The following is a 27,778-nucleotide window of genomic DNA, read 5'->3' on the forward strand; positions in this document are numbered from 1 at the left end:
TCTAGAGGGTTTTCTTTCTCTGTCCTCTTGATTCTATGCCTTCTTGTGCAGGGAAAGGGAGTATAAAAGGCATTAGGGTAAGGTGAAGCAGAAGAGGAGAAAAAAAGCTGTTTTCCAGCCTTTGCTAAAAACACAAAAATACTTCCAAATTATACTGAATACTTGACTCATCCGGGAACAAGAGAATGATGCTGAAACAATCGCTCCAGGGATATCCTCTTCCCTTCTTTGAGAATATTCTCTTTCCTTTAAGAAAAATCAACATTTTCCTCTGAGGAAATTCTTTTTTTCTAAATCAGATTTGCTGATTTTCAACTAGGCACCCTCCTCCAAATTTTAAATCAGTCCCTAGCTCTCCTCTTTTTTAGCCCCCCTCCCTAGTTCCCCTTTTTTAGTTCCAAACACATTTTCACCCACGTCTGTTGCATGCCATGGCTCTTACCTTCACCCACCTTGAGCAGGAAGATGATTTTAAACTAAGAGGCTTCTGTGCGTGAATTAAGCCACGAGGAGGTGAAGTCGCTGCCCGATGTTCAGTGGAAATGGGGGTACAAACCTCACTTACTGTCACAGAAATCAGAGATGCAAAAAGTCTATGAGATAAGCTAATCTCATGTCTTCTGCCTTAAAAAGAGAGGTGTTTCTCTCACTTTTTCATACAGCCAAGGATACCAAAAACAAGTCTGCAAAGCCCCATCTCTGCCCTTCCAGTTATCAAGTCTGAAAAAGTTCCTGGAAGCAAAACAACGGAGGGAGGTTGTGCTGTGAATCGTCAAGGTCCTGAGAATCTCTGTGATTTACAGATGAGAAGGAAGCATTTCCATGCATGTGGAAGGTGCATGGGATTCTTAATTTACAGTGTAGGAACTGCAGGCAGTAATCCTGCTAAGCTACTCTGTCACTGCCAAGGGTGACCTCTAACGGAGCCTGTGGGGCGGTGGGGGAAGCAGCCTTTTCTCTGTGGTCAGAGCTCTTGGCTTACCCAAGGGCCTTTGGGTTGAACAAAAGGGAAAACCACTCGAGTGAGCACAGCGAATGTGGGCAGTTTGGTGGGAGGGAACGAGGGCAGAAGGAGCAGAGCAGTGTTGCGAGGGGAGAGGGGAGAAATGGAACTGAGAAGACCCACAGTGTTCATTCACCCCCTTTTGGAGATGCGGCTTCCTGTCCCTCACTCCTCCCTCTGCAGGGAGACGTTCTCTGCTTTGGAACCGGGAAGCGGAACTGGCTAGGCTCTGTTTGGCACTGATGCCGATCAGAATTTTTTCAGAACAGGGCTGCTTTAGAAATGTGCTCTCCTCTCCTGGACTGCTGTCTGCCCCTCTCCCGCTATGGATCTGTGATGGGCCGGTCTTTTCTGCGCTCATCTTAACCTCTTGACATGGAGCCCTCCTTCCCTCGGCTCTGATTTTCTTACTCTGACTTCTCCAACGCCTTTACCAACATACCCTTGACTCCGCGCCACCTAACTACGGGGTCCTTCAGGGCTCTATCCTAGGCCTTTTCTCTTTATACTTTAAACTCCCTCCTTAGGTGAAGCCACACCTATGACTTCAACACCCTTTGCATGGCCCACCTGGTTTCCGAGTCCCAGACCTGGATAACCACTAGACCAGTTCATAGTCTCAGAGGCACCTCAAAATCAACTCACCCAAACTTCCAGCACCCCCCGCTCTCAAATCCTCCAAGATTCTCAATCTCACTAAGGGGTTCTTCTCAGAGGGATTATAAAGGATAATTCCTAGGTTTCAAGCCAGAAACCTAGAAATTATCCTTTATTCCTCCTGTTCCTCCTGTTCTCTGCTCTATCTCCATACGTTCCATCACTGATTCTCCCTGCTAAATCTCTCTAATCCACCACATTCTCTCCACACTTGAGTTTCAGGTCGCACCCTCTCTCATCCGCACCCCTGCAGTGGGCTCCATGCATCCATGCTCGCCCCTCCCCGATTAGTGGCCGGGGCAAACCTTCTGATGACCCAGTCTTGCACTGGCTTCTCCACTATCAGAGGCTCCCTATGACCATAGAATAAAGTCCAGAGTTCTTCTCATGACCTCCGTGCTCTCACGCATGGCCTCCAAGGTCCCATCACTGCTGGCAACCCCTCGTGTGTCACTCCTGCGCTCACTGTGCAGCAATCACGACCGCCTCCTGTCATCCTCTGGCGAAGCCACACTTTTCTCAGCTGGGAGCCTCCACGCACATGGCCCTCTCCTTCTGCACAGACCAGCTCCCCGCCACCCTCTCGTCCTTGCTGAATCCCAGTCACCATCCAGCGTCCCCTTAAATTTCACTTCTGAGCTACCCGTTACAGACTTTGTGTGTATTTGCGTGTGTGTTTGTATTTTGTATACTTAGCACACTGCATTTTCTTCTGCTCGACTTCCCACGTTTGTCATGATTTATGTTATTTGTTCGTTGTTCGGCTTACCCAGATCCCCTGCTCGTGCCAAGCACTGTTCTAGGCACCGGGGCGGCAGCATCGAATGCGCGAATGTCTGTGCTCACAGTCTTTCCAGCCTTTGCAATGGCTTACCCACTACTTGATTTTAAGCTCTGTGAGATGGTCATGCTTGTCTGGTTTACCATAGTATCCCAGGGTTCAGCACACTAGCACCTCTCTGGTGTGTGTGAAATATTCAGTAAATATTTGCTCACTGTCTGGCCTCCCAAAGTTTTTACTGTACAGGGCACGTAGTGAGTAAATATGTGTTGAATTAGACACCTTCTTTCAGATAATCATGTGCATGGAAAAGGTAATTTTTCAGATTTATGATGGTGATTTTCATCTCTTATTTGATTTTTAGTAAGGAATTACTGGTTCTCTTATCCCTGTTAATTAATATAAATGAATAAGATAATTTCAGAATGAAAATGGTAGTAAGAAAATTGGATGGGATGGTCTACTAGAGACAAACAGAAGGGATTTATGTCATATTAAGTTGAGTATTTAGAGAAATTCTCTCCAAGGAGGGGAAATTTGAGCTGAGACCTGAATGACAAGGAGTCAGTTACATAAAAATCTAGGCGGAGGGTCCTGGACACGAGAAACAGCAAGGCTTGGAGGTGGGGAGGGGGCGGAAGAACTAGCAGGGGTGCCGGTGGGGTTGAGAAGGTCCAGGAACACCTGGAGCCCAGTGGGCAGGGGGAAATGGTGCAAGAGGAGGTTGGAGTAGCTAAGGGCCAGCTTATGAAGGATGCAGCAGACCAAGGGAAGGAGTTAGAACTTTTTTCTGGTTGTAGTGGGAAGATACTGGAGCTTTTTTTTTTTTTAAATGAACATATTATTTGTAAAAATGTATTGTTTGTTTTGGTGGTACTGTCAGTGATTCATCAGTCTTACACAATTTACAGAGCTCACATTAGCATATACCCTCCTCCCCAGTGTCCATCACCCAGCCACCCCATCCCTTCCACTCCCTTCCACTCCAGCAGCCCTCAGTTTGTTTCCTGAGATTAAGAGTCTCTTATGGTTTGTCTCCATCTCTAGTTTCGTCCCATTTCATTTCTTCCTCTCTTCCCCTATGATCCTCTGCCTTGTTTCTCAAATTCCACATATCAGCGAGAGCACATGATAATTGTCTTTCTCTGACTGATTTATTTCACTTAGCATAATACCCTCTAATTCCATCCACATTATTGCAAATGGCAAGGTTTCATTTTTGATGGCTGCATAGTATTCCACTGTATGTACGTATATGCGCGCGCGCGTGTGTGTGTGTGTGTGTGTGTATAACACCTTCTTTATCCATTCATCTGTTGATGGACATGTAGGTTCTCTCCATAGTCTGGCTATTGTGGACATTGCTGCTATAAACATTTGGGTGCACATCGCCCTTCGGATCACTACATTTGTATCTTTAGGGTAAATACCTAGTAGTGCAATTGCTGGGTTGTAGGGCAGCTCTATTTTCAACTTTTTGAAGAACATCCATGCTGTTTTCCAGAGTGGCTAAGCCAGCTTGCATTCCCACCAACACTTTAAGAGGGTTTCCCTTCAATACTGGAGCTTCTTGAGCACAGAATGAACATGATCTGATTTGTGATTTTTAATAAAACGCCTTTCTGCTATGTGATGAATGAGCTAAAGAGTTGTGCCACCCCCCTTGGTAGTAAGATCTCCTAGAATACCAAAGACTACTATAGGAAAAAATATAGGAAGTTATTCATTAACTTTACTCCTTTTTGATGAGTTTCAAGCCCTTGCTGACGGCCATGGGAAAACGGTCTTATTTTATTGGACATGAGGGCGCCTGGGTGGCTCAGTGCAGCGTCCTGGGATGGAGTCCCGTATCGGGCTCTGCTCAGCAGAGAGCCTGCTTCCCCCTCTCTCTCTGCCTGCTTCTCTGACTACTTGTGATTTCTCTCTCTGTGTCAAATAATTAAATAAAATTTAAAAAAAATAATAATTTTATTGGACATGAGTCAGTTAGGGGGCCGTGGCTCTCTTACCAAATTCATTTACTTATTTATATGAGATCTATTTATCTATTAATCATTGATGACTATGATCCATTTGATGGGGGAAAAAAACAGAGTCATTTCTGATTTAAAAAAAAAAAAAATCCCCCTTCAGCTACTACAATCTGCATCACTCTGTCACCAGAGCCCTTCCTTCTGAAATTCACTGATGCATCCCACATTTGTCAGACTCATTATTTATGAGCAGTGAGCTATGCGATAGAGTTAGAATCATCCTTAGGGAAACATCGGCCTTAGATCTGAACTGCTTATTCTCCAAGGAAAAAAGACTTGTTTTTTTTTTTTTTTCTAATGTCACTTAAAACAATGTACTCAAGTATTTTTAGACTGAAGCCTTCTTCATAAAGCATGGGATAATGACTTTGCTAAATCCTACTGAAAACAAAAACATCTAGACGCTATGGGAGAACAGAAATCATGTTGCTATTTCTTAAATTACGGAGATGGATGGCTGGACCAATGCACGGAGCAGCTTGGTGAGGCCCTCCCATGCAAAATGGCAGATGCATTTTTTCTTTTCTTATTTCACTGCAATACCATTAAGACACTGTGATGCAAGCCGCTTTACCTGTTGGAAGCACAGACAGCAGTAGCAGTAACTGCATGATAGTTGAGGGCACTGAGAATTCTTGTGAGGAAGGGGCTGTACCACCTGTTAGTCCCTCGGCTTTTGACCACACTTCAGTCTGGCCAGAGGAGCAGAGCATTAACCTTAGAAAAAGCCTGAGCAGTCAAGTCAGGGCACGATCAGCTACAGGGGACCTTGACTCAGAGCCCCATTCCTGCCCAGCCTGGGAGCCCTCACTTGCTCCCTGCTCAAAGCACGGTGCCCAGCCTGAGGTTGTGAATGGCTCCCGAGCTTCTACTAAGTTGGTGGTAGGAGGCCCTCGTCAGTGGCAGAAGGTTTAGGACCCCTGACAAACCCATGAGGATGAGGCAGATGCTTGGGGCAAACTCAAGAGGACAGGGGGCTGGCAGAGGAACTGAGCTGGCCAGTGGTCAGCATGGAAGGGGCTGGCATCCAGTAGTATGGACCCTGTTATTAGTCTGGATACCATAAGTGACTCCAATATGGGCACAACTGGGCAGACAAGGGGGGATGCCAGTCCTAAGTGACTAGGGTACCAGGCAGAGCTCCAAGCAAGAATTCACTTCCTGGTCTTGGAATGTGGGACGAGGAGCTGGCCTAATAAATGAGGTTAGGAGAGACCAGCCTGCTACTAAAACCTGGGAAGAAAGTCAGAGTCTCTAGTGGGTTAAATGCTCCAATGATGGGAACAGAGGGCTTTCAGGGGTGTGGAGGAGCCCCTGAGAGGCAGCCACAAGGACCAGGTAGACCAGTCTTTGTGTCCCACGGATGAATACAGTACTTGGAATGTGGAGGGCTTAATAAGTAGCTGCTGAATTAATAGCTCTGAACCTAGTTCTGAAACCTAGCTTTTCCCAGAAACTTATCCTTAGAGATTTATTAGATGTTTTAAAAGGTTCACTTTGACAGCATCCCCTTTCAACCCGTCTTGGAAAAGGCTACACTACTGCATCTGAAACACATGAGCCCTGCTTTTGGTTGTCTTTTTCCGGAGCTGACAGAGTGCCTCCATGGACCTCACTTTGTCAGAGGGGAGGCCGGGGAGCTGAGGCGGGGGTGGGGGAGGGTGAACAACACACCTGGGCCACCTGGAAGAACAGCACAGCCAGTCAGCCCCATGAATCATCACAGACTGATAAAGGCAGCCAGATTCCAGTGCTGTCCTAACAGTCAAGATGTTTTTGGGCTAAAAAAAATTCACGGTCCCCGAGGTGTTCACTAAGGGGTGACTGAGAAACCACGGCTGAACAGTCCACCTCTGCGGGAGGTCCAGCAACCTGCCTCTGACCCTGGCTATTGGGGGGCTTGCGGCCTCTAGGGTTTTTATTTCTGGGAGCCTCTATCATGAATTGGGATGTGCAGCTTCTCCTATGGGAGAGAGACCCAGCAATGACTTTGCAGAGATACAGTATCCACAATATTATTGGGAACCACAGTAGTTGATATTTATTGTCCGTTTTCTATGTGCCAAACCTGTGTGTTATCCTAAGACCTCATAGCAACCTCATGACCTAGGTCTTCTAGCATTACAGCAGAGGAAATAGGGTTAACCAACCACGGAGCAAAAAAGGGGAGGCACGGGGGTTGTACACATGGTCCTGAAAATTGAAGACTGTACTATGTTGGTCTGCTCAGTGATTTGGCATGAAACCACAGGGCACTGAATGCAGCAAGCTAGCATATGCTTATATTCTTTTATTTTTCCCCCCCCCTCTTCCTAACCAGTGAGACTTTTAATCATTACAGACACACACACACACACACACACACACACACAGACACAATCAACCCTTACTATACAATGAAAACCCCTGAACCACCTGTCTCACCTTATTAAATAATGGACGCTCTGTCCCACCAACATCAATGTCCCAAGATGCAAGTGACCCTGTGTCAAAATCCCAGCATTCAAGGCTATGGCTTGAGATACCTTATTTCATCCAGGCAGGATTTCTTCTGGAAGGGCCTCACGCTTTGGTGTCAAAGATAAATCAAACTTTCTGCATCTTCGAATTGTCCTTTCATTGTTTTCCTCTCCCACTCAGTCTCTGAATATCTTTATGTCTGTGAGTTTATGCAAAGGCATGCAAGCGCATGTCTAGAATGTGCATATCACCGTGAAAAAACACCGTGGAGTCAAAAAGAACTGCTGCAAGCCTTAACAGGCTGTGTGGCCACGTGCCTCCCTGAGATGCTTTCCTTATTTGGAAAGCAAGCAAAAAATACCTCTCTAAAAAGGTTATTCAAAGCAAGCGAACTTTGTAAAGCACCTAACCTATTGTAGGTGCTCAGTAAACGGTACACATATTATTAGAGCCACAGCATGAAACCAAAGCTAGGTAATGATATAATCCACTCAGAAAGCCAGATGTGAGCTGTGCCTCTGACAAAGCAATAAAACACACTTCATTTGGCATAAGATATTTTTCTGAAGATTTATGGATTTATATTAGAGAGCGAGAGAGCGCATGCACATGAGAGCAGGGGAGGGGCAGAGCGAGAGGAAGAAGAGAATCTCAAGCAGACTCTGCCCTGAGCGTGGAGCCCCATGTGGGGCTCAATCTCATGACCCTGAGATCATGACCTGAGCTGAAACCAAGAGTCAGATGCTTAACCGACTATACCGTCCACGCAGCCCTAGCATAAGATATTTTTTAAAACCCCACTTAAAAACTATTCTACCCACAGAATCTTCTCCTATGTCCACTTGCAGGTTGGAAGCAGTATGGTCTTGTCTATCTAAAGCTGACTAATGGTTGTCTTCAGCACGGTATCGTTGGTCATGGGGCTCAGTTAATGCCGTATTTAATTATCTGTGCTGATGGAGAGAGCAGGTAACAAATAATCCAAAAGAGCAAATACTTCCTAGATCATTAATCCAATTTCTTTCCCATAACAGCTTACAAGTATTACTTAGATCCCGGCTAATGCTGCCATTCTGTAAGACTATATGCCAGTAGATGGTGAGAAGAAATTCATGACCTCTCTGATTCAGACAGAACACCACCCTGAACTTGATTATCTGCTGCATAGCATTTGCAAGGTGAGTAACTGGTGGTGGCCTACCACTCTTTATTGTGCAGTACAATAATTATTTCATAGAAATTCCATTCAAATATTAAAATGCTGCCTAGATGCACATCAAGAACCACTAATTAAGTGTCTAGTTTGAAGTAGCTCGTTAGGTTGGTGTGAACACAGTGCTATAGAAATCAGAGAGTTCGTTTTTTTCAAGAGAGTAATTAGCATCTTTCTTTTGGTGGTCCAACAAAAGTCTGTGAGTGAGAGCCGATGTTAACTATGAACACAGAGGGAGAACTATGAACACAGAGGCCATCAGCACTGCTGGATAAATATCAGAGTTTATGTCCTACTGATCAATGGGGCCCTAACAGGGTTGCCTAACTGGTTTATATGGTCATGATGTCCCCGATGTCACCACTGTCACAAGGGACAGCAAACCCTCAATGCAATTTTAATTTGTGTTCATTCAACCCAAATGTCAAATACCTAGTAGGTGCAAAGGACTGGGCTCCTCATCGGTTTATCTGTATCAGTGGTTTTCAAAGCATTGTATAGAACCCTGGGGGTTCTTTCATGGGGATCCTGTCAGGGTTACACAAAGTCATCACATTTCAACTATTTATCGTGACCCTAAACTTGACCCTAGACCCTAGACTTGAATGAAACAACATATCACAATACCTCAAAATGCAGAAGCAGGTAGGTGAGTCCAACTGTCTTCTAAAGAGACATTAAAGAGATTTAAAAAAAAATAACACAATGGTACTCTTCTTACTCTATTTTTTTGTTTTGGGAAATCATTACTTCTCATGAAAAATGTTATACATGTTAATATGTGATAAGTTTATTGTTTTTTCAATGAATAGATATTTGTAAACTTTCCTACTTGTAATATCTAATATGGTAATTATTAATAAATATAATCCATGTAAACAAAAGGGGCTTTTGGAATCTTTGATAATTTTTAAAAGTATGAAAGTGTTCTGAGACCAAAAAAAAAAAAAAAGCAAAAATTGAGAACCACTATTCTACATCTATCTCAAATCTTACAGCATCCCAAATCCCTGTTCCAACTTTAGTGGTCTTCCCAGAATTTATCACTGCCTAAAATTATACCATACATTTATTTTTTATTTATCTGTTTTCTCCATAAGCCAGTCACTTGCTGAACTATTTGTTCTCAGATCCACTCCTCACCCTTTCCGACACAGAGCCCCCAGGCTTCTATGCCAAAGACCAGGGGGAGCACTGGCAGGAGAGAAGAGGAGGATAACAGACACCCAGGGACTTTTCCTTACCCTCTCTCCTTTGGACTCATGTTCTTGGCTCTAGGGCCTGTGGACCAGGTCCTTGCTCTGTACACCCAGCTCCTACTGAGTACCCTGGCTCCCAGGCACCCGAAATCCTTTCCCCTCCTTTTGTCCAACCCTAGGGTCAGAGTGGCTCATGCCTTTTGTTATTACCTGCTCTCTACACCATCCCAGTTTGACTTTCCGGCTCTGCCCATACTCTGGGAAGAGAAAGTCATCTCAGGTTCCTCATTTAAAATAGGGATAATAACAATGGTCAACCAGAACTTCTGTGAGGATTAGAAAAAAATATCCAGAAAGAACGAAACATGGTGTTTGGCCCAGAATAGGTCATACATGTTCGTTAATATGACTACTACTGTATTTTATTTTATTTTAAATTTTTTTAAAGATTTTATTTTTTATTTGACAGAGAGATGGAGAGAAAGCACAAGCAGACAGAGCAGCAGGCAGAGGGAGAGGGAAAAGCAGGCTCCGTGCTGAGCAGGGAGTCTGATGCGGGGCTGGATCCCAAGATGCTGGGATCATGACCCAAGCCGAAGGCAGACACTTAACTGACAGAGCCACCCAGGTGCCCTAACTACTACTGTATTTTAAACTTTAGAATTTGACTACCCTGCCGAAAAAATGGAATCTACTGCTTCCAGCTGGTGTTCAAGTTTTGATTCTTAATCAGGATTCTAATGGATATGGAAATTATTTTTTTTTCCAAAATCACTACTACAATTATGATAGGGTCAATAACTTTTCTCAATTTTTAACTTCAGTTGGAAAAGAAGTGTGCAGAGAATGCTGCAAGAGACATTCTCCTCTGTAATCAGGCATTAGAAGCTGCAATAAATCACAAGTCTCCCCTTTTTATATCACTGCAAGAAGGAAATAAAGCTCAAATTTATTCAGCACTTAACTCTCTGCTGGGAACTCATGAAGAGCTTCATGTGCACTGTGACACTAAATTCATAACCTTATATTAGTTCATAACCTTACTAAGCGGGTATCATCATTCCTACCCCCCATTTTCCAGACAAGGAAACAGGCTCAGAGAAGTTCAGGGATTGCCAAGTCACAGAGCCCGTAAAGCGAGGAACGGATTTGAACCTGGACTGATGTGATGATGGGCCATTCGTTCTATGGTCCTTTTGGAAAACAGAAATAAAGCCATCAAAACACACAGTTCCTGCCCACAGATAGTTTCCTAGGGATCTTGGCATATGTCAGTAATATATATTTGCTCACATTTCTCTTCAGAGTCATGGGAAGACAGATGTCCTCAGCTATAGGCTTTTTCTTCCCTACTCTGGGATGGCAAAATATGGATGGTTTATATTTGATGAGGGGACATAGCAGGTAAATTCCCAGCATTCGACAACTTCCTTCCCACTGCTCCTTATGGGGTGCACGGTAGGACTCCCTGGCTGGGCCCAGCAACCAAGGTGATGTTGAAGGAAGTCACCTACAAGGGACACTCGGTCGTCCCCGGATGCTGAGGCTCCACTGTGCTGCCATGCCCAGCATCAGGGCTCCCTCACTTCAGCCTGTCACTGCTGGCAGTTTCCCGGATGACAGGACTCCGGGGGTAAGCAACAAAACAAACGCTCCTTTGGCTGGAGCTCCTCCCTTAAACTGTCCTGGTTCTCCACTCTTGGGATCCTGGGCTGAGAAACACCGAAAACCTATTGCTTCTTTTGAAGAATGGGTTCTCCTTTCCCTATGAGAACGCTAACAGTTCATTTCGTCTCTCCATGAAGACAAACACCTTCCCTTCCAGAGGCGTGCCCCGAGAGTCGACGAAACACACCACCAAAGAGGTATTCCCATCACAAAAAGATTCTCCGACAAGCTTCCTTTAAATATTGAACTTTGTCCAAGAAATGAAAATGTGAGCCAAGTGACCCAAAATTCCACTCCTTCCTGTTTTTTTAGGAAGACGTCTGTTCAGCAATAGGAACTACATGGCATCGGCCAGTCAATCTCCACTTGCCCCGCGGCAGTTAGCTCCGCAGGCGTCCACTCAGTGCAGACTGTTCTGCCGAGCGCCGTACCCAGGGGCGGAAACAAGAAGGTGGAATGGGCTTGGTGCCGGTGACGCCGGCTGTGCCTGTGAAGCATCGTCTGTAGTCCTCCTATGGACCTGGTCTGGCTCCCGGCAGCCAAGGTCAAGCGAGGTTAATCTCATCCCACGCAAGTTTACCTTTTCTTCCACGGGCTCCACGCGATGTAGCAAAAGAGGATGGGAACCTGAATGATCAACTCCAACGTCAAATGTGTGGTATATTAGTGGATTTTTATCCGAGGTTCTTCCCTTTTTCACCTCAATTCACCTGGCGTGTCTCTTTCACCATGATACTGTGTGATGCTGAGGGAAGGAACATGTAAAGCTTATACAGCACTGAGCTGAGGGGCTGAAACGTAGCATTTATTGAATACCCTCCACAATCCTGTGATGCAGCTACTGTTACACGCATTTTACAGAAGGAGAAACAAGCTTAGATAGACTGAAAATTTGCCAGTGAAAGCTGATTACTGGGATTCAAAGTCACATCTGACAGACACAAATGCTCTGGTTCCTTTTTACCGTTGTCCCCCAACTTCCCGCTCCAGACTGGCTCATTTTCCCAGAAGCCTTTATGGAAAAGCAGATTATGTGAAGGAAAATGGATAGAATTATTACTTAGACGACGCATTTAGCATGAGTTACTAAAACTAAAATGACAGAAAGGTCCCGTCTGCAGAGGCCTTACAGACAATACATGTCCCTAGACCTACACGATATTTTAAAGGAAATGAATCACTCTCTAAACATGGAGCTCTAGGGCAGGCCTGTAATTGGATCTCCCTTCAAAATGACATTATTTAAGTATGTATACCCTATCTATAGGGAGGCATAGCACTGGCCAGTAGGACAGAGAGGGAAGGCCTGTACAATCAGGGCTCTGCTGATGAGCCCTGCTCAGATAAACAAACCTGTGCTCTCTGTAGGTCAGTTGGGAATTCTAGTACAAGCTTATGGGTCTCACTCTACCTCCAAGTGGCTTGGACCACTGTTCCTTCCAACTCCATACTCTATTCCGGGAAAGAGTTCTGGTTAAGTCACTTTTGTCCATCCCGCTGTACTTGCAGATGTACGTCCACATCCCTACAGCATGGCTCTAAGCCGGCCCGCTTCTCCGTGCAGCAGTGACCGCCACAGCGCAGCCTTTGCTGGCTAAGGAAGGACGCCACGCTCACTACCCATGTTAAAGCAACAGGGCCCCCCTGCCACCGCATTACAGCTTTTGTTTTTCATCTCTGTTTTCCACTGAATATCACATATCCCTTTTGCCTTCCCAACTGATGCTGAGATGTAACAACTTGTCACCTGAGATCTGGCCCATTAAAATTACATAGCACAGGTAACGGAGAACTCAGTGCAGGTTGGGACAGCAGATAATTAGCCTTCCCTTACAGGGCAGTCTCTAAGTCTTCTGAGCTCCCTGTATCTACTTCCCTTCTTCTCTGTTTCTTATCACAGGGAGGCACTCACCATTTTTCAGAGGCATCTCTTGGGATCTGTTGAGTGGGGGTGGTTATTCAACACTGTCCTCATTAACAGAGCCACCAAGTCACTGCAGTACTGGGTTAACAAGGCAGGGAATTGTGACCATCCACAATAGACCGTCAATTCTCCAGTAGCCAGTGGGGGTGTGGAGGAGTGGATTCAGCTGTATCTGCATGTTTTCTATGAATTTACAACTGAACAACTTGGGCCCCCGGCATCCCAGAGGAGGCAAGTTCTTAAAAAGAGCAGGACCAGGGCCACTTGGGTGGCCCAGTTGGTTAAGTGTCCAACTCTTGATTTCAGCTCCGGTCATGATCTCAGGGTCCTAGGAACAAGCCCAACCTCAGGCTTCATGCTCAACGCAGAGTCTGCTTGTTCCTCTCCCACTGATCCTTCTCCTGCTCATGCTCTCTCTCTTGAGATTTCTCTCAAATAAATAAATAAAATCTTCAAAAAAAAAAAAAAAAGGCAGAACCTTGGAGTTCCCATCATAAGGACCCAGTATAATTTCTATCAGATGCAGGGTCCTGTCTATTTTCATACCCCTCGCTGTGATTGTTGGGTTTGTCTTAGGGCTCTTCCCAGAGATGATTTAACATCTGATGGAACAGGCAGAGGTAAATCAAGGATGGTGTTTATTCTGGGATAAGACTATCACAGACACGGGTTGTCCGAGTAGTTGAGACCATGGCTGTGGAGTTGGGCCACCTTGGGTCTGAATCCCAACCCTGCCTGTGTAACCCTGGCCAAGTTCCTTAATCTTTTTCATCTGTGAAACTGAAATCATACTATGTGCCTTAGAGGGACTGTTTTACATTTTAAATGACATAATACAGGTAAAGTATTTAGGGTAGTACCTATCCAGAAGACGGCAGCTTTATTATTAGGCCCTCCCAACCAGAAAATTCTTAGAAAGCCTAACAGTCTCTTAGATCCCAAAGGCAAATCGTGTTTTCAAAAGCTTTGGGAAAACTTGCTAGCTCACAAGGCTATCTTGGGAGCTCCATTCCTGGCCCTAAGCTGCCTGAAAATACTTTCCCCATCCTCTTGAGGGATCAAATCGAGGTAACCTTGCCCAACATTGATTTCACTGAGTAGTTTGTCCCAGATGTGACTGGTGGGCTATCTCCCATCTTCTCCACCAATCTGTACCCACCCTCTACTGAGGCTGGCTGCTTTAACACTGGACATCGGCAGGTTCAGGACTCAATCTTCTGAAAACCAAGTGAGAAGACCCCACCAAATGGCTTTCTCCCTAAATAGTTAGGTGTTCATCCCCCAAACCAAGATTTGCTCTAGCTCCTTAAAAAAAACATTGAAATTTCCCAAAGTCTTTGAGAGATGACAACCTATGGAGAGATTACAACCCCAAGACAGAGTAATTCAGCAATGAAGACTGCTAACTTTTAAAAACCTTATTGAGTCTTTTACAATGCATTTTATTGTTCTAGGGATACTGTTCAGAAATTGCCGGTGGTCACCATGAGTTTGCGTTGATAGTTATGCAGAAGAGTATGCAGAGAGAGAAAAGCAATAAGCTCATTTGTTTCTCAGCACCACTTAGAGGTGATCAGGGCTCAGGGCTGGGTGTTTCTACTCTCAGGGCCTCCTTTATTCCTTACAACAGTCCTGTGAGATCGAATTACAGTTCTCAGTTGTGCTTTTACCAACATCACAGAAGACCCTGTGAGGGCAGAGCTCCTTGAATCAATTCAGGTCTCCATCTGCAAGGCCAATGTTAGCCTGACCACAGGTAAATACATTTTGCTGATGTACATGCTGTCTTACCAGTGTCACACAGATTTATATCAAAACCAAAAAATGAGGAAGACCTACAATAAAAAAAAATAAGTTTAAATTTAAAGGCTAAAACTGTGGAAGGAGCCAAGAGCCCCTTCAACAGATGAATGGCTAAAAAAGATGTGGTTCATAACAAAGAATATTACTCAGCCATCAGAAAGAATGAATATCTACCATTTGCAGCGACATGGATGGAACCAGAGGGGACTGTGCTAAGTCAAATAAGTCAAGCAGAGAACCACCATTATCATATGGTTTCACTCATATGTGGAAGAGAAGGAATAGCACAGAGAACCACAGGGGGAGGGAGGGAAAACCGAAGGGGGAGAAATTGGAGAGGGACACGAACCATGATAGACAATGGACTCCCGGAAACAAACAGAAGGTTTTAGAGGGGAGACGCGTGGGGGAATGGGGTCGCCAGGTGATGGGCATTAAGGAGGGCACGTGATGTGATGAGTACTGGGTGTTATATGCAACTAACAAATCACTGAACACTACATCAAAAACTAATGATGTGGGGTGCCTGGGTGGCTCAGTGGGTTAAGCCTCTGCCTTCGGCTTAGGTCATGATCTCAGGGTCCTGCGATTGAGCCCCACATGGGGCTCTCTGCTCAGCAGGGAGCCTGCTCCCCACCCCACCCCCCGCCTGCTCTCTGCCTACTTGTGATCTCTCCCTCTGTCAAATAAATAAAATCTTAAAAAACAAAAACAAAAACAAAAATGATGTACTATACAGTGGCTAACTGAACATAATAAAAAAAAGTGAAAAAAAAATAAAATTTAAAGGCTAATTATAAACCCAGTTCCCTGACACCTCATGTCTGAAGAGCTCTCCCCACAGACAGTTTTACAGTCTCATGTTTCCTGCCACAATATTTTGAGAGAGGATGAAACTCAGCTATAGCCTCATGAGAAAGGTAGCCAAAGGGATGCAACTATTTCCACAATGCACTTGATCACTGAACAAACTACCCATTTTGGGAAAACCTACAGAGCAACTTGACATTCTGGACATTATGGAAGTTGCTCAAGGACCTGAACTCTGCTTTGCTCTCTCAGTGCCTAAAACAGGGCCTGCTTCAGAGCAGGAGCTTTTCAAGCATTTATTAAATGAAAGAATCAATGAACCGTAGTAATAGGTCATTATGGGCTCACAAAGTGTTTTCAAGAGGCTAAGTCACCCCTTCTCCGATCTCAGAATGGAACACGGAAACACTTCCAGTGCCTGGACATACACTTCAGGCATTTTGTAGGTGATTTTTTTTAACAGAAGCAAACAAAAACAAAACAAAAACTAAAAAAGAATCACTTCCTTAAAAGTTATTAACAAAGTCAGGTTTTGTAACATTTTCTCCATCCTAGACAACCTCCTAGAACCACTGATTGAGAAATCTTTAGCCATGTGAAGGAAAATTTGCAAATAATGATTCATGCTATGAATGGTAGTGGGAGATAAGGGCATGGATTTTTTGCTACTCTTGAACCCGAACTCTGACTTCTAAGTGACTTACTAGCTGTACGACCTTGGGAAACCCCCTAAGCTTGTTTAAATGTCAGCATCCTCACTGGTAAAATGGAATTTTAATTAACTGAGTTGTTGCAAGAATTAAGAAAGATTAACAGTGGCACTTAGCAAGCCCAACAGACATGAGTCCCGCACCCCCACCACCTTTCTTGCTTTCCTTCCCTGCTCTCTCCTTGCATGACACCCAACTATTCTAAAACCATAAAGGTAGGTGAGATCATGTAATTAATTTTTAAATGTTCTTATTCCTCCTGTTCAGAGACTTTTTAAAAACATGAGTTGGAGGAGCTCTAAGTTTTCCACTCATTTTTTTCTTAGTGTTAGAACTAAGATATGACGTCCTATTATATAACAGAAAACCAGAGAAGCTGAGGGCTAGAACATAAAAATTATTGTTAACTAGACAGGCCATAGAATAAAGAACCATGTAGCTATTTTCCTGCTGTTATCTCTAAAAGTGGTTGAGGAGATACAATGCAAGAGGAGGTGGCCTCTGCTTCTGAACTGAAGGAGGTTTTAGAAGCTGTCACAGGGACATCTGTTGACTTTCTCACAAAGGAAGCTTAAGGGGATCAAGGGGGAGTGGAGGAGACTGTGGTTCACAAGGGAGCCACATCTGTTTGGTATGCTCCCAACTGAGAACACTGGACTTCAAAATAGTACGGGCATCCTAGTTAAACTAGGATCCAGGAACAGATGAAAGCTTTTCTTTCCCCCTGTGTTTCAATGGCAGAGATCAACAGCTGTTTATATGCTTTCATACCTAACCGAGGGTGAAACCTTCACATCTGTCAGTATTTTCCGGTCCCATTTCCTTGGATCACAGTGGGGAGGAGGTGAAGTCTGAACTCCTCTCAATGCCCAGGCAAGAACACAGAAATATGCCTGGGATTCAAAGCCCTAATGCTAAGCAGAACTCCCCATTTCTCATCCACCGGGGATCTGCTGTTTGCAGAGAATTCTTCTTTTCCTTTATCCTGACAGACATCTTGATCATTTCCATGATAATGACTCACGGCAGAACAAAGATCAAAGAAAAAAAAAAGAGAGAGAGAGAGAGAAAAGTAGGCTGGAATCAGGGGGAGGAAGAAGAAGAGGAAATGAATTCTAACAGAGAAAGTGGCTCCCAAAGATAAGTTTTTTTCAAAAGATGGCAACAATATAATCCAAAGGCAAATGACAGAGGTGAGCAGGATGCTGATGAAGACCTTTAGGGCAATGGTGGAGGGTGGTGGTTTTTACTGACCCCTAACATTTCACGCTGGAAAATTAAACAGAGAAAATTAAACTCTATGAAGGCAAACTGCAGAACATACTGAGGATGGTGATGAAGGGATTCAGAGGTTCTATTTAACTTTCGATCATCAGCACTACAGACATGGTGGGACTTTATAAAGATTATTTTTTCCTTCATCCTTCCATCCATCGATCTGTCTATTCATCCATTTAATAACTTATAAGGCAGTGAGACTGGACTTAGTACTGGAATATTCAAATGAATAAAATACATTCCATCACCTTAAGGGGCTTTATATTCTCATGGGCGAAAGCCTTCACAGAGGACATGGTATAAAGGATGCAGGAAAATTCACTAGAGAAGACGGGGGATTCTAGAAGGAGAAACAAAATGGATAAAACCAGAGAGGTAAGAAACAAGACTGTTTCTGGGGGAATGAAAAGCATTCTGGAAAGTTAAAATAAACAAAAGAGTGGCAGGTGCTTATTACAAGTATAGATTCTTAGGTCTCATCTAAGAGATTCTGATTTGGTTGTTAAGGGGGAGGGACAAATAATTTGCATTTTGAACAGAAGGCCCATGCAATTCTGATACAAATAAGTGTTTGACAACTCTAACTTACATAGATTAACACTTCCCCAAAGATGCTAATGGTGCTTCATTAAAAAAAAAAAAAAAAGTACTGGTTCAAATTAGGAAATACTACATACTAAACAAAATATTCCTTTCTCGGAGATTTATAATGTACATTAGCACATTAAAAGTCCTGCAGTAAAGAAACTGTTTTCACTCAGCACTTTCCAACTTATTTCCCAAGCATGAAAAAAAAAAAAAAATCACGATGCCCCTATTTAGATCTCTTAGAACTATGTACTATGGAGCAAAGGTTGGGCATAGCTGAAACAGAGGATTCTGACCAGGTGGGTATGTTCTGTAAGCCCACTGAATGGCTAAGGAAATGTCTGGAAAAAGACAGCAACATCAATGACTCGGGGGGGATATGGCGGCATCTGCTGATTTCCTCCTAGTAAAGTCTAAAGCCATCTATGATGTCCTAGTTTCCAAGCAGACTGCCAGAAGCTTCCTTACTCTCAAGTAACACACCATGGCTCTGCGATGTTATTTCTGATCACCAACTCTATGTGGTAACCACAGCTGCCAGAGACAGTAGAAGTGCCCAGAGTTCAAAGCATCAAGGAGCAGAAACAGAAGGGGAAAGACAAAGAGGACATATCCTTGCCCGCATTTATTTATCTTTATGGCTATCACATGTTCAGCACAGAGCACTGGCAGTTGGGGAAATTCCTCCTAGCAACAAAAGAAGCCTCAGACAGTCAATGAAAGTATAAAAAGATAGGAACCTAAGAGCTTCCCATCCCCCCTGAGGTGCCTATTATATGGTTGGGGGAGTTCTGGAACCCTGCCTTCTTCCTTCTGTGTTGGTGAGCCAAGGGAGTTTGTACAACCCCATACGCCACCTCCTTTAGCAAGGAACAGCAAAGAGCAGGAACATGAGGGAGTTGGACAAGTCAAGACAGCACAGTGATTCTGAGCAAATCGGTCTGTGTGCTGAATATTTCAAGATGTCCATACTGCCCTAATCAATGCATATGCTTCTTTCCCCCTGGTATTAGCTTAATTACTTCCATACCCCCCACCTCAACTTCCCATACGCCACATGGGGACACATACATCCCATCTAGAGGGGATTTCAGCAATGTGTTCCAAATGCCTCTTTTATATCCCAAACCATCTCAGAGCTTTTTAATACTACTGTCCAACAGCACAAGTATTTTCTCAGTCATTCCACAGATATTTCCTGATTGCCTACAAAGGTTCCAGGGTACCGTGTTAGAGCCTGGAAACACACAAGTAGAAGTAGGAGATTGCTCATTCCTACTGAATCTTGGGCCTAAGAAACAAAAACAAACAAACCTGAATTTTAAATTCAGCCTGTCAGTGCATAGACAAATCGAATTAGCAGCAGCATAAAGAAATATAAAAGGGAAAGAAACTTTGGTCCTCCTCCTTGAAGAGTTTTATGGCTCAGAGCACCAAGCAAATGAAAGCATTTGCATCTCAAGTGTCCTAGTGGGTGTAGCAGCTTACACAAGTGTCTACAGTTAACAGTACAGCCTGGAATTAATAACAAATGATTAAGAGTGGGCAGAACAGAATGCGAGGACCTCTATTTCCCTGGAAAACCAACCCCTGTTTGCTTGATCCCCAAACAAGCCCGCAGATTCTCACACTGGGATTCTCCGACCTGAGAGATGAATACCAATAAATGCACCAGAGTTAATGTAACTTTAACTAGTTAGTTAGCCAAAATATTAAAATTCTATGAGGATAACTAGGTGGGTTTAGGGTCTAGTCCTAAGAAAACCAGCAAGATCAAATCTAACATTTCACCAAGACAATGTTCCCTAGCATGTGGTATGTGTACCACTGAGGTCCACAAAATAAATATAAATAGTCCACTAATTTTTTTTTTAATTTCAAGGAGGTTCTTGGATATGGAAAAAGACACTGCAGATATGGTGGAATTCAAGGAAACATCGACATGGTGTTACCCAGCATTCAAAGACAGTCCTAGAAGAAGCCTCTGCAAACTTTCTGAGCTTGGGTGGGATGCACCAAAATATGCAAGAAGCTGGTCACAGACTTACCCACACAGGTTGGAAATATGTCCTCATTGTTGATCTGGACCTCAATCCAATCCATAAGAAGGTTCATGTACTGAGGAGCTGGGAGGGCAGTTGGCTTCTTGTACTTGAGGTCATCCTGCCACCGATACTCATATTTGGGGCCCCCTGACATCACAGGGCAGGTCTGCTCAGTGCAGAACTCGCAGATGGTGCCATAAATGAGGTTGATCCGATTGAAGAAGTCCACCACGTGCACCGCCACCCAGTCGTTCTGGTCCTCCCCACTGGGCAGCTGCACAGCTGCCTTCAGATCCACGCCGGAGTTAAGGGACGCCTGAGCCCGTTTGTGGAGCTCAAATCTCTGTGTGCCAGGTTCAAATTTCCTCTTGGGCCGGAAGGTCTTGTCCTTGTTGAACACCTGCTTCAAGGCTATGGACATGGTCTTCTCCTTCTCTTCCTTTTTTTTGCAGGAAGCAAAAAGGCACCTAGAACTTTTCAGGGAGAGGTCACAACCCAGCAGGGTTTTCCACTGCCAGCCCTCTGGCCCCAGGCTTGCGGTCTGCAGCTTTTAATCTCTTTTAGGCGGCCCCCTCCATCTTCCTCTTGAATAGTCTCCAAGAGAACCTCATGTTTCTTCCTAAAGGCTGTAGAGAAAGGGTCTTATTAGCATCCAGTCTGCATGTAAGAAATGACAAATGCTGAGATCTGATTTCCACCTTGCTTCTGCGAGTACCTACTTCCACCCAGGTATAAAGATACTGAGGACATGCCAGACCCCCGAACATGTGTAATGGTGATTCAAACCACACAAATAACTCTTTTTCTTCATGGCCTTGACCAAATCTCTCGCAACTCTTCCTCTGTGGTCATAGGCTAATGGATTCTCCAAGATATTAACATGAACACATTAGTCAAGGGCCCAGCCCCATCTCACATATGCACCTTTTTAGAGCATCTGCCCCACTCCCCACTATGCCTTTGTTGAGTAAGCACAGGATCACCATGCCATGCTCTTAAACATAACTGAATGGAGCAGGGGTGGCTATCACACCAAGCTGGCTAATAAGAATATTTCTCCTGGGAAAGGGAAATCCTCCTATACTGTTGGTGGGAATGCAAGCTGGCTTAGCCACTCTGGTAAACAATATGGAGGTTCCTCAAAAAGTTGAAAATAGAGCTGCACTACAACCCAGCAATCACACTACTGGGTATTTACCCTAAAGATACAAATGTAGTGATCTGAAGGGCCACGTGCACCTGAATGTTTATAGCAGCAATGTCCACAATAGCCAAACCATGGAAAGAACCTAGATGTCCATCAACAGATGAATGGATAAAGAAGATGTGATATATATAACACACAATGGAATACTATGCAGCCATCAAAAAACCCCTCAAAGTCTTGACATTTGCAATGACGTGGATGGAACTAGAGGGTATTATGCTAAGCGAAATAAGTCAATCAGAGAAAGACAATTATATGATCTCACTGTTACAAGGAATTTGAGAAACAAGACAGAGGATCATAGGGACGTGAGGGAAAAATGAAACAAGATGAAACCAGAGAGGGAGACAAACTACAAGAGACTCTTAATCTCAGGAAACAAACTGAGGGTTCTGGAGGGGAGGAGGGTGGAAGGGATGGAGGGGCTGGGTGATGGACATTGGGGAGGGTATGTGCTGTGGTGAGTGCTGGGAATTGTGTAAGACTGATGAATCACAGATCTGTACCCCTGAAACAAATAATACACTATATGTTAATTTTAAAAAAAGAATATCTCTCTTTGGAATTTGGGATCAGGGCCCAGACTTTTTCAGACATTGTTCCTGAGAAACAATGAAAACTGGGCCTGGCTGAACCCTATCTGGACCACATGCAGTGCAGTGAAGAAAGTTGCTGTGCAGACAGCGGAAGAAGGAGAGAAGAACCAGGAAGGAAGGAGAATAAGGGTGCGGGAAGAGAAGGAAGGGGAGAGAGGAGAAGGAAAATGTCACTGACATGCAGAGAAACAGTGGCTATAGGCTATAGCATAAGTGGCTATAAGGAGAAAAAGACAAGAGACAGAGAAACAGTGAGGAGAGTGGCTTTGTGAGTTCCTCATAATCTTCTAGGAATTAGTTCCAGTTACTTTTGAAGTCTAGCTGTGATTCCAGCCCTTGAGATCCATAGGTTTTCCCTGAATTAGTCAGATAAATTCTTGGGTGGCTCAGTCACCTGGGTGGTTCAGTTGGTTAAGCCATCTGCCCTCGGCTGAGGTCACGATCCCAGGGTCCTGGGCTTGAGCCCCACATCAGGCTCCCTGCTCAGCGGGGAGCCTCCTTCTTCCCCAAACCATGGAATACTTGTGCATGCTCATTCTCTCTAGTACTCTCTCTCAAATAAAAAAATAAAATCTTTAAAAAAATTAATCTCTTGTTTTACTTCAGCTGACTTCAGAGGGTTTTTCTTTCTTTCCAAGAATCCTTAACTCTGACAGCATTTATCACCCCTATAATATTTCATCCTTTTCGTCTTTGCTGTCACACCCTAGAGTTCTGAGGCTTGGGTGTACAACAAAACTTTCTGTGATAATGCAAATGTTCTATATCTTTGCTGTCCAATATGGTACCCACTAGCCATATGTGGCTAGCGAGCACATGAAATGTGGCTAGTGTGGCTGAGGAAATGAATTTCTCACGTTATCGAACTTGAACAAATTGAAATTCAAATAGCCACATGCAGCTAATGGCTACCATTTTGGAAAGTGTAGCTTTGGTCTTCCATGCTCTCTTTATTACCTCATTTGACCTTACAAAATCCTAATGTGGTTTATAGTAGATTTGTAGTAGTTGTCCCTATCCCTGGATCTCTAAGAGATAAAGTTACTTGCCTAACAATGTTCCATAGCTAATTATGCCCAATGTTCCATAGGGCATAGTTAGGATCAAAATCAAGTTCTGTTTAACTCCTAGTAAATGTTCTTTGCACACAGCCTTATATTCTAAAAAGTGATGTCCTTCAACCTTTCTTTCTTACTGGTTCCTGAAGCCCCTTTGCCCAGACCTTCCATCCACAAATTCCCTAAAGACCGCAAGTATTGACTGGCTGGATGCAAAGATGGTGTCCTGTGGCTTGGAAACAGAGAGCAGATAACTGAACCACCCCTCAAGCAAGTCCTAGCACAATGGACCGCCAGCTGTGGCCAGATTCAGAAGAGCCCATGACGGAATCTGCTCCAAAGAATTTGGGGCATGGATCCCACTGTGTTGCATTTGCCCCTACTCAGATGGGGTTCTGCTATTCCACACTCAAACATGGCTTGGCGACGCATTCAACCTTACGTTATTCAGGTAAAAGCATAAGACACATGAGACGTGTACTCCCTCTCACAGGCTGCTCTGTGCTCAGAACTGCTGATCATTCAGGTGCCTGCCTCCTCGGGCCACCCTCCGCAGCCCCTGTCTGCTCACTGCCTCCCTCTTATCTCTCTCTCTTCCTATTAGCTTTCTTTCCACTGAAATGCCACAGTGACCAGGTGGGGTTTTCCTCCTCCTCCTCATACGGCATTGAGCACAAACACCCCCCCCAAAGAGATCCACGTGGAAAAGCAGGTTCCGTGGCACTCTCTGCCTGAGATCGTCTGTGAAATCACACTGCTGGGGTGCTTCAAACTATCACCACGAAGGAAATCACCATGCAAACTCTGCAAACCCCAGGAAAAGAAAGAGGCAATCTTTCCCTGAAAGAAATACCTTCCCAAAGGCTTCGTCGGCCTGGAAAGATGTTTGAGAAAACTGAGGGCCCTAAAAGTGCTTTTCCAAAAAATACGAGCTAGAGGTTGGGAAGATAGAGAAGGGATGGTGAGGGTTTGTTTTTTTTTTTTTTTTTTCCTTTAAAATACCCAACAGTGAGGTACCTGGGTAGCCCAGTCAGTGAAACCTCAGGTCATGGAGTCAGGGGTCGCGAGATGGAGCCTGACTTGGCGCTACACTCAGCACAGAGGCTGCTCAGGATTCTGTCTCTCCCTCCTCCTCTGCCCCTCCCCTTGCGTGCGCGCGCACGCATGCGCGCGCACACACACATACTCTCTCTCTCTCTCTCTCTCGTTCTCTCAAATAAATTAATTAATTAAATCTTTTTTAAAAACCCAACTTCAGGACACCTGGGTGGCTCAGTCGGTTAAGCGTCTGCCTTCGGCTCAGGTTGTGATCTCAGGGGTCCTGGGATCAAGTTCCACGCCAGGCTCCTTGCTCAGCAGGGAGTCTGATTCTCCATCTCCCTCTGCCTGTGGCTCCCCCACCCTCTCTCTCTCAAATAAATAAATAAAATCTTTAAAAAACAAAACAAAACAAAACAATAGTCCCTCTGTATCACAAAGGCTTAATTGCTGACAGAAAAGCAGCAACCACCCACCAGCCGCCCCTTCTTGTCTCCAGCAAGTAAGACTTGCTGTTCTGCTATTCCGACAATGAGGGGGCCATCAGTTACCATGGTCCTCAGAACAACCTTCTTTCATTGCCTTACATGACCCTCTCTATCACTTGCTAGGCTGTCTCCCTGGGGCCTGGGGGATCTGCCTGCATGGACACCAAGCTGAAACCTTCCTCCATACACCGGCAGGCTCCTATGCACACCCTAGAAAGACCCGCTAGCACCTCTGAGGACAGGGCATGAATGACACAGAATAATCACAGCGACTCCTTGTCACGGAGCCCGGCAGTGGCTGGTACTCACAAACACTTCAGTAAATAGTAAAACCTCATAGGAAGTTTAGAGATTTTTCTTCCAGAGACACTTAAAGCTATCAGTCTCTTGAACTGGCTGGGCACTTATTCAAGACTTTAACCAGCTTGAAAGTCAAGCCTCCTTTTTGCCTCAACGTAAAAGGCTTACTGGAGGGGGGAAAAATAATCTTTACAGGTTTTATTTCTCAATCATGTCCCTTAATGTGCCACTACTGTGTACCATTTATTAAACTCTACCATGCACCAGATCGTTTACATATATTATTACCATTTTAATCTCCACTGCAGTCTTGTATGGTGGATGTTTCTTTTTTTTTTTTTTTTTAAGATTTTATTTATTTATTTGACAGAGCGATCACAAGTAGGCAGAGAGGCAGGCAGAGAGAGAGGAAGGGAAGCAGGCTCCCTGCCAAGCAGAGAGCGAGCCCGATTCGGGGCTCAATCCCAGGACCCTGGGATCATGACCTGAGCTGAAGGCAGAGGGTTTAACCCACTGAGCCACCCAGGCGCCCCTATGGTGGATGTTTCTATGACCACTTAGCATAGAAAGAAACTGAGGCTGAAGTAGATTAAATAATTTGGCAGAAATCACAAAACTGGTAGATGGTAAAGCTAAATTTTGAACCCAGAACTCTTTGGCACTGAAACAAACGTGATTTTTTTTTCTCACTAACACTGCTTTAAAATCTCATGAACATTTTTGTTTTCAAAGCTCCTCACAACAAGACTAGAAAGGAAGCTAGAACAGGTGGTATTTTTTTTATCTCTATTTTACAGATAAGGAAACAAACTCTGGGTCTTCTCTAGTGCTTGCATTCACCATTCTGACATGCTCAAACACGAGGATGTGTCTTCTGCTCAAACTTTTTCACCTAGAATAAAGTTCTCTGGCGATGGGATAGATTGGTGGTTGGGCTCCCATGTTTAAAGACATCGGCAATCCAGAATGGATAATCACAATTTCATCACACCACTGAATAGCTGAACCAAAAGGCACCTATGTCTTTATTTGACTGTCAAATGCTGTATTAGGGAAGATACCCAGACGAATTCTGAAATGAACAAGGGAACGGGAAACCCACCTGGCCTTACTGACCAACTCAGCCCCATCAGGACCCCTGCCCATAATTTATACACTGCGCTTATTAAAGGGTTAGAGCAGTGCTTCTCCGATGTGAAGCTGGGATCTTGTTAAAATGCAGGTTCAGATCCAGTAGGTCTGGGGTGAGGTCTAAGCATCTGCATTTCTAACAAACTCCCTGGTGATGTCCCATCTACTGTCCTTGGAGGACACTATGGGTCACTAAGAGAGCTTGTTAGAAATGCATGCACTCACGCCTCGCCCCAGACCTAGCAGATCTAAGTCTGCACTTTAACAAAATCTCAGAAGTATACACTTTAAGGAGCACAGAGTTGGAGGGCGGCCTGACTGGCTGGGCAAAGGGATGACAACATAAATTCCCATTTGTTGTTTTGTCAACAGTTTGCTTCATAAACATCGTCTTCAGTTGTGTGTGTGTGTGTGTGTGTGTGTGTGTGTAAGAAGAATGAGGGGAAACTCACTGTTTTGAATACAAATGCCTTGACAGACGGTGTCCATGACCAGATCTATTGAACTGGACTGATTTGGAGAGCACAGTGCCCAGAACCCAGGAGGCAGCCAGTGAATAGCTCTCCATAAATGCCAGACAGAACGTGGACGCCGCTAATAGGGCTGCAGCCTCGTGCAGGAAAGCTTCTTTGGCTGATGTTAATGTAACGTTAGCAACAACACAGTTGTTATTCTCTGTCCTTGTCCAGTCTCCGAAATGAAGGAACAAGTCATAAGTTTTGTTTTTATGTTATGAATAGTATCCAGTATGATGCCGGTTCTCAATAAAATTCTGAAGCCAACTGCTCACTCAATCAGTGGATATCTACTAAAGACCTTTAATGTGCCAGACTCAAGGCTAGGCACCACAGACACAGAGCTAACGAAAACTTGGGTGTCTGCCTTTGAAAAGTCCACAGTCTGCTGTCTGGTTTGAGGTTGGTGTATTGGCTTTTGCTTTATAAGCTACAAAGTGAAATGCATCAACATGGCTAGTGATGTGATTTCTTCACAGGATTACTCCAGTTGGGAATGAAAAGGACAATGAAGAGTGAAGTCTTGTGGAAAGAGAAAAATGGAAACCCAAATAAACAGCATAAAATTGACAGGAGCTCCATGTGTTCTCCATATTTTCTGCTTAATAGATCAATTATAGCAATAAAACATGTGCACTATAAAAATATGCAGAGAGAATTCGGCTGGGCTGCAAGGGAATGTTGACAAGGTAACTAGGCAACCCTGGCAGGGAAAGTTCTTATTTTTCTTTTCCTATTGATGTCTTCTGCCTTATTAGTTGAAAATTCAAATTCAAATTCAAATTGCCAGGATGAGGAAGAAATGAAGCAATTTTCCCATTCGCCCTTGAGAGATCCATCTTCTCTAGCTGTGACCACCTCTAAAGAGATGTTGGTAGTACAGGACAGTACTACAGTTGGTAGTACAATGGGCAGGACAGAAGGAGAAAAACCAAAGCTGATACAAGTTGGGGGAAAGAAGTTCAATATCTCATCTATGGGATGGAGAACTCCTTCTGGCAGGATCAGCCAACTGGGCAATTCACCCCAGGACGCTAAGGGAAATGCCCCAGAAGTGCCCCACATGTGGGGTGTTCCATGTCATTTTCAGTGCTGGGGTCCCAGGAGCTAGGATGGTGCCCAGCACAGAGCCAACGTCACTGAATGTTTGCTGATGAACAGAGGACAGTAAATGAAGGATCCTTTGCATCCAAGTGAAACCAAAAAGTGAAAACAAACTGAACTTCCTATACTTTAGTTATCTGGGGATGCCCACCCGCATCTGTAAGCTCAC

The 27,778-nt window shown here is 44.4% G+C and overlaps 1 protein-coding gene across 1 annotated transcript in view; it reads right to left on the reverse strand.

The window, feature by feature from the left end:
• MOB3B (MOB kinase activator 3B) overlaps window positions 1-27,778 on the reverse strand; it is a 196,624-nt gene that overhangs the window by 102,149 nt on the left and 66,697 nt on the right. Inside the window, exon 2 of the mRNA XM_080820804.1 lies at window positions 20,176-20,798. Within this exon, the coding sequence (XP_080676930.1) occupies window positions 20,176-20,593 (418 nt within the window). The 5' untranslated portion in view covers window positions 20,594-20,798. The remainder of the gene's footprint in view (window positions 1-20,175; window positions 20,799-27,778) is intronic.

This window comes from Martes martes (genome assembly GCF_963455335.1).
Source record: "Martes martes genome assembly, chromosome: 12".
Classification (NCBI taxonomy): Eukaryota; Metazoa; Chordata; class Mammalia; order Carnivora; family Mustelidae; genus Martes; species Martes martes.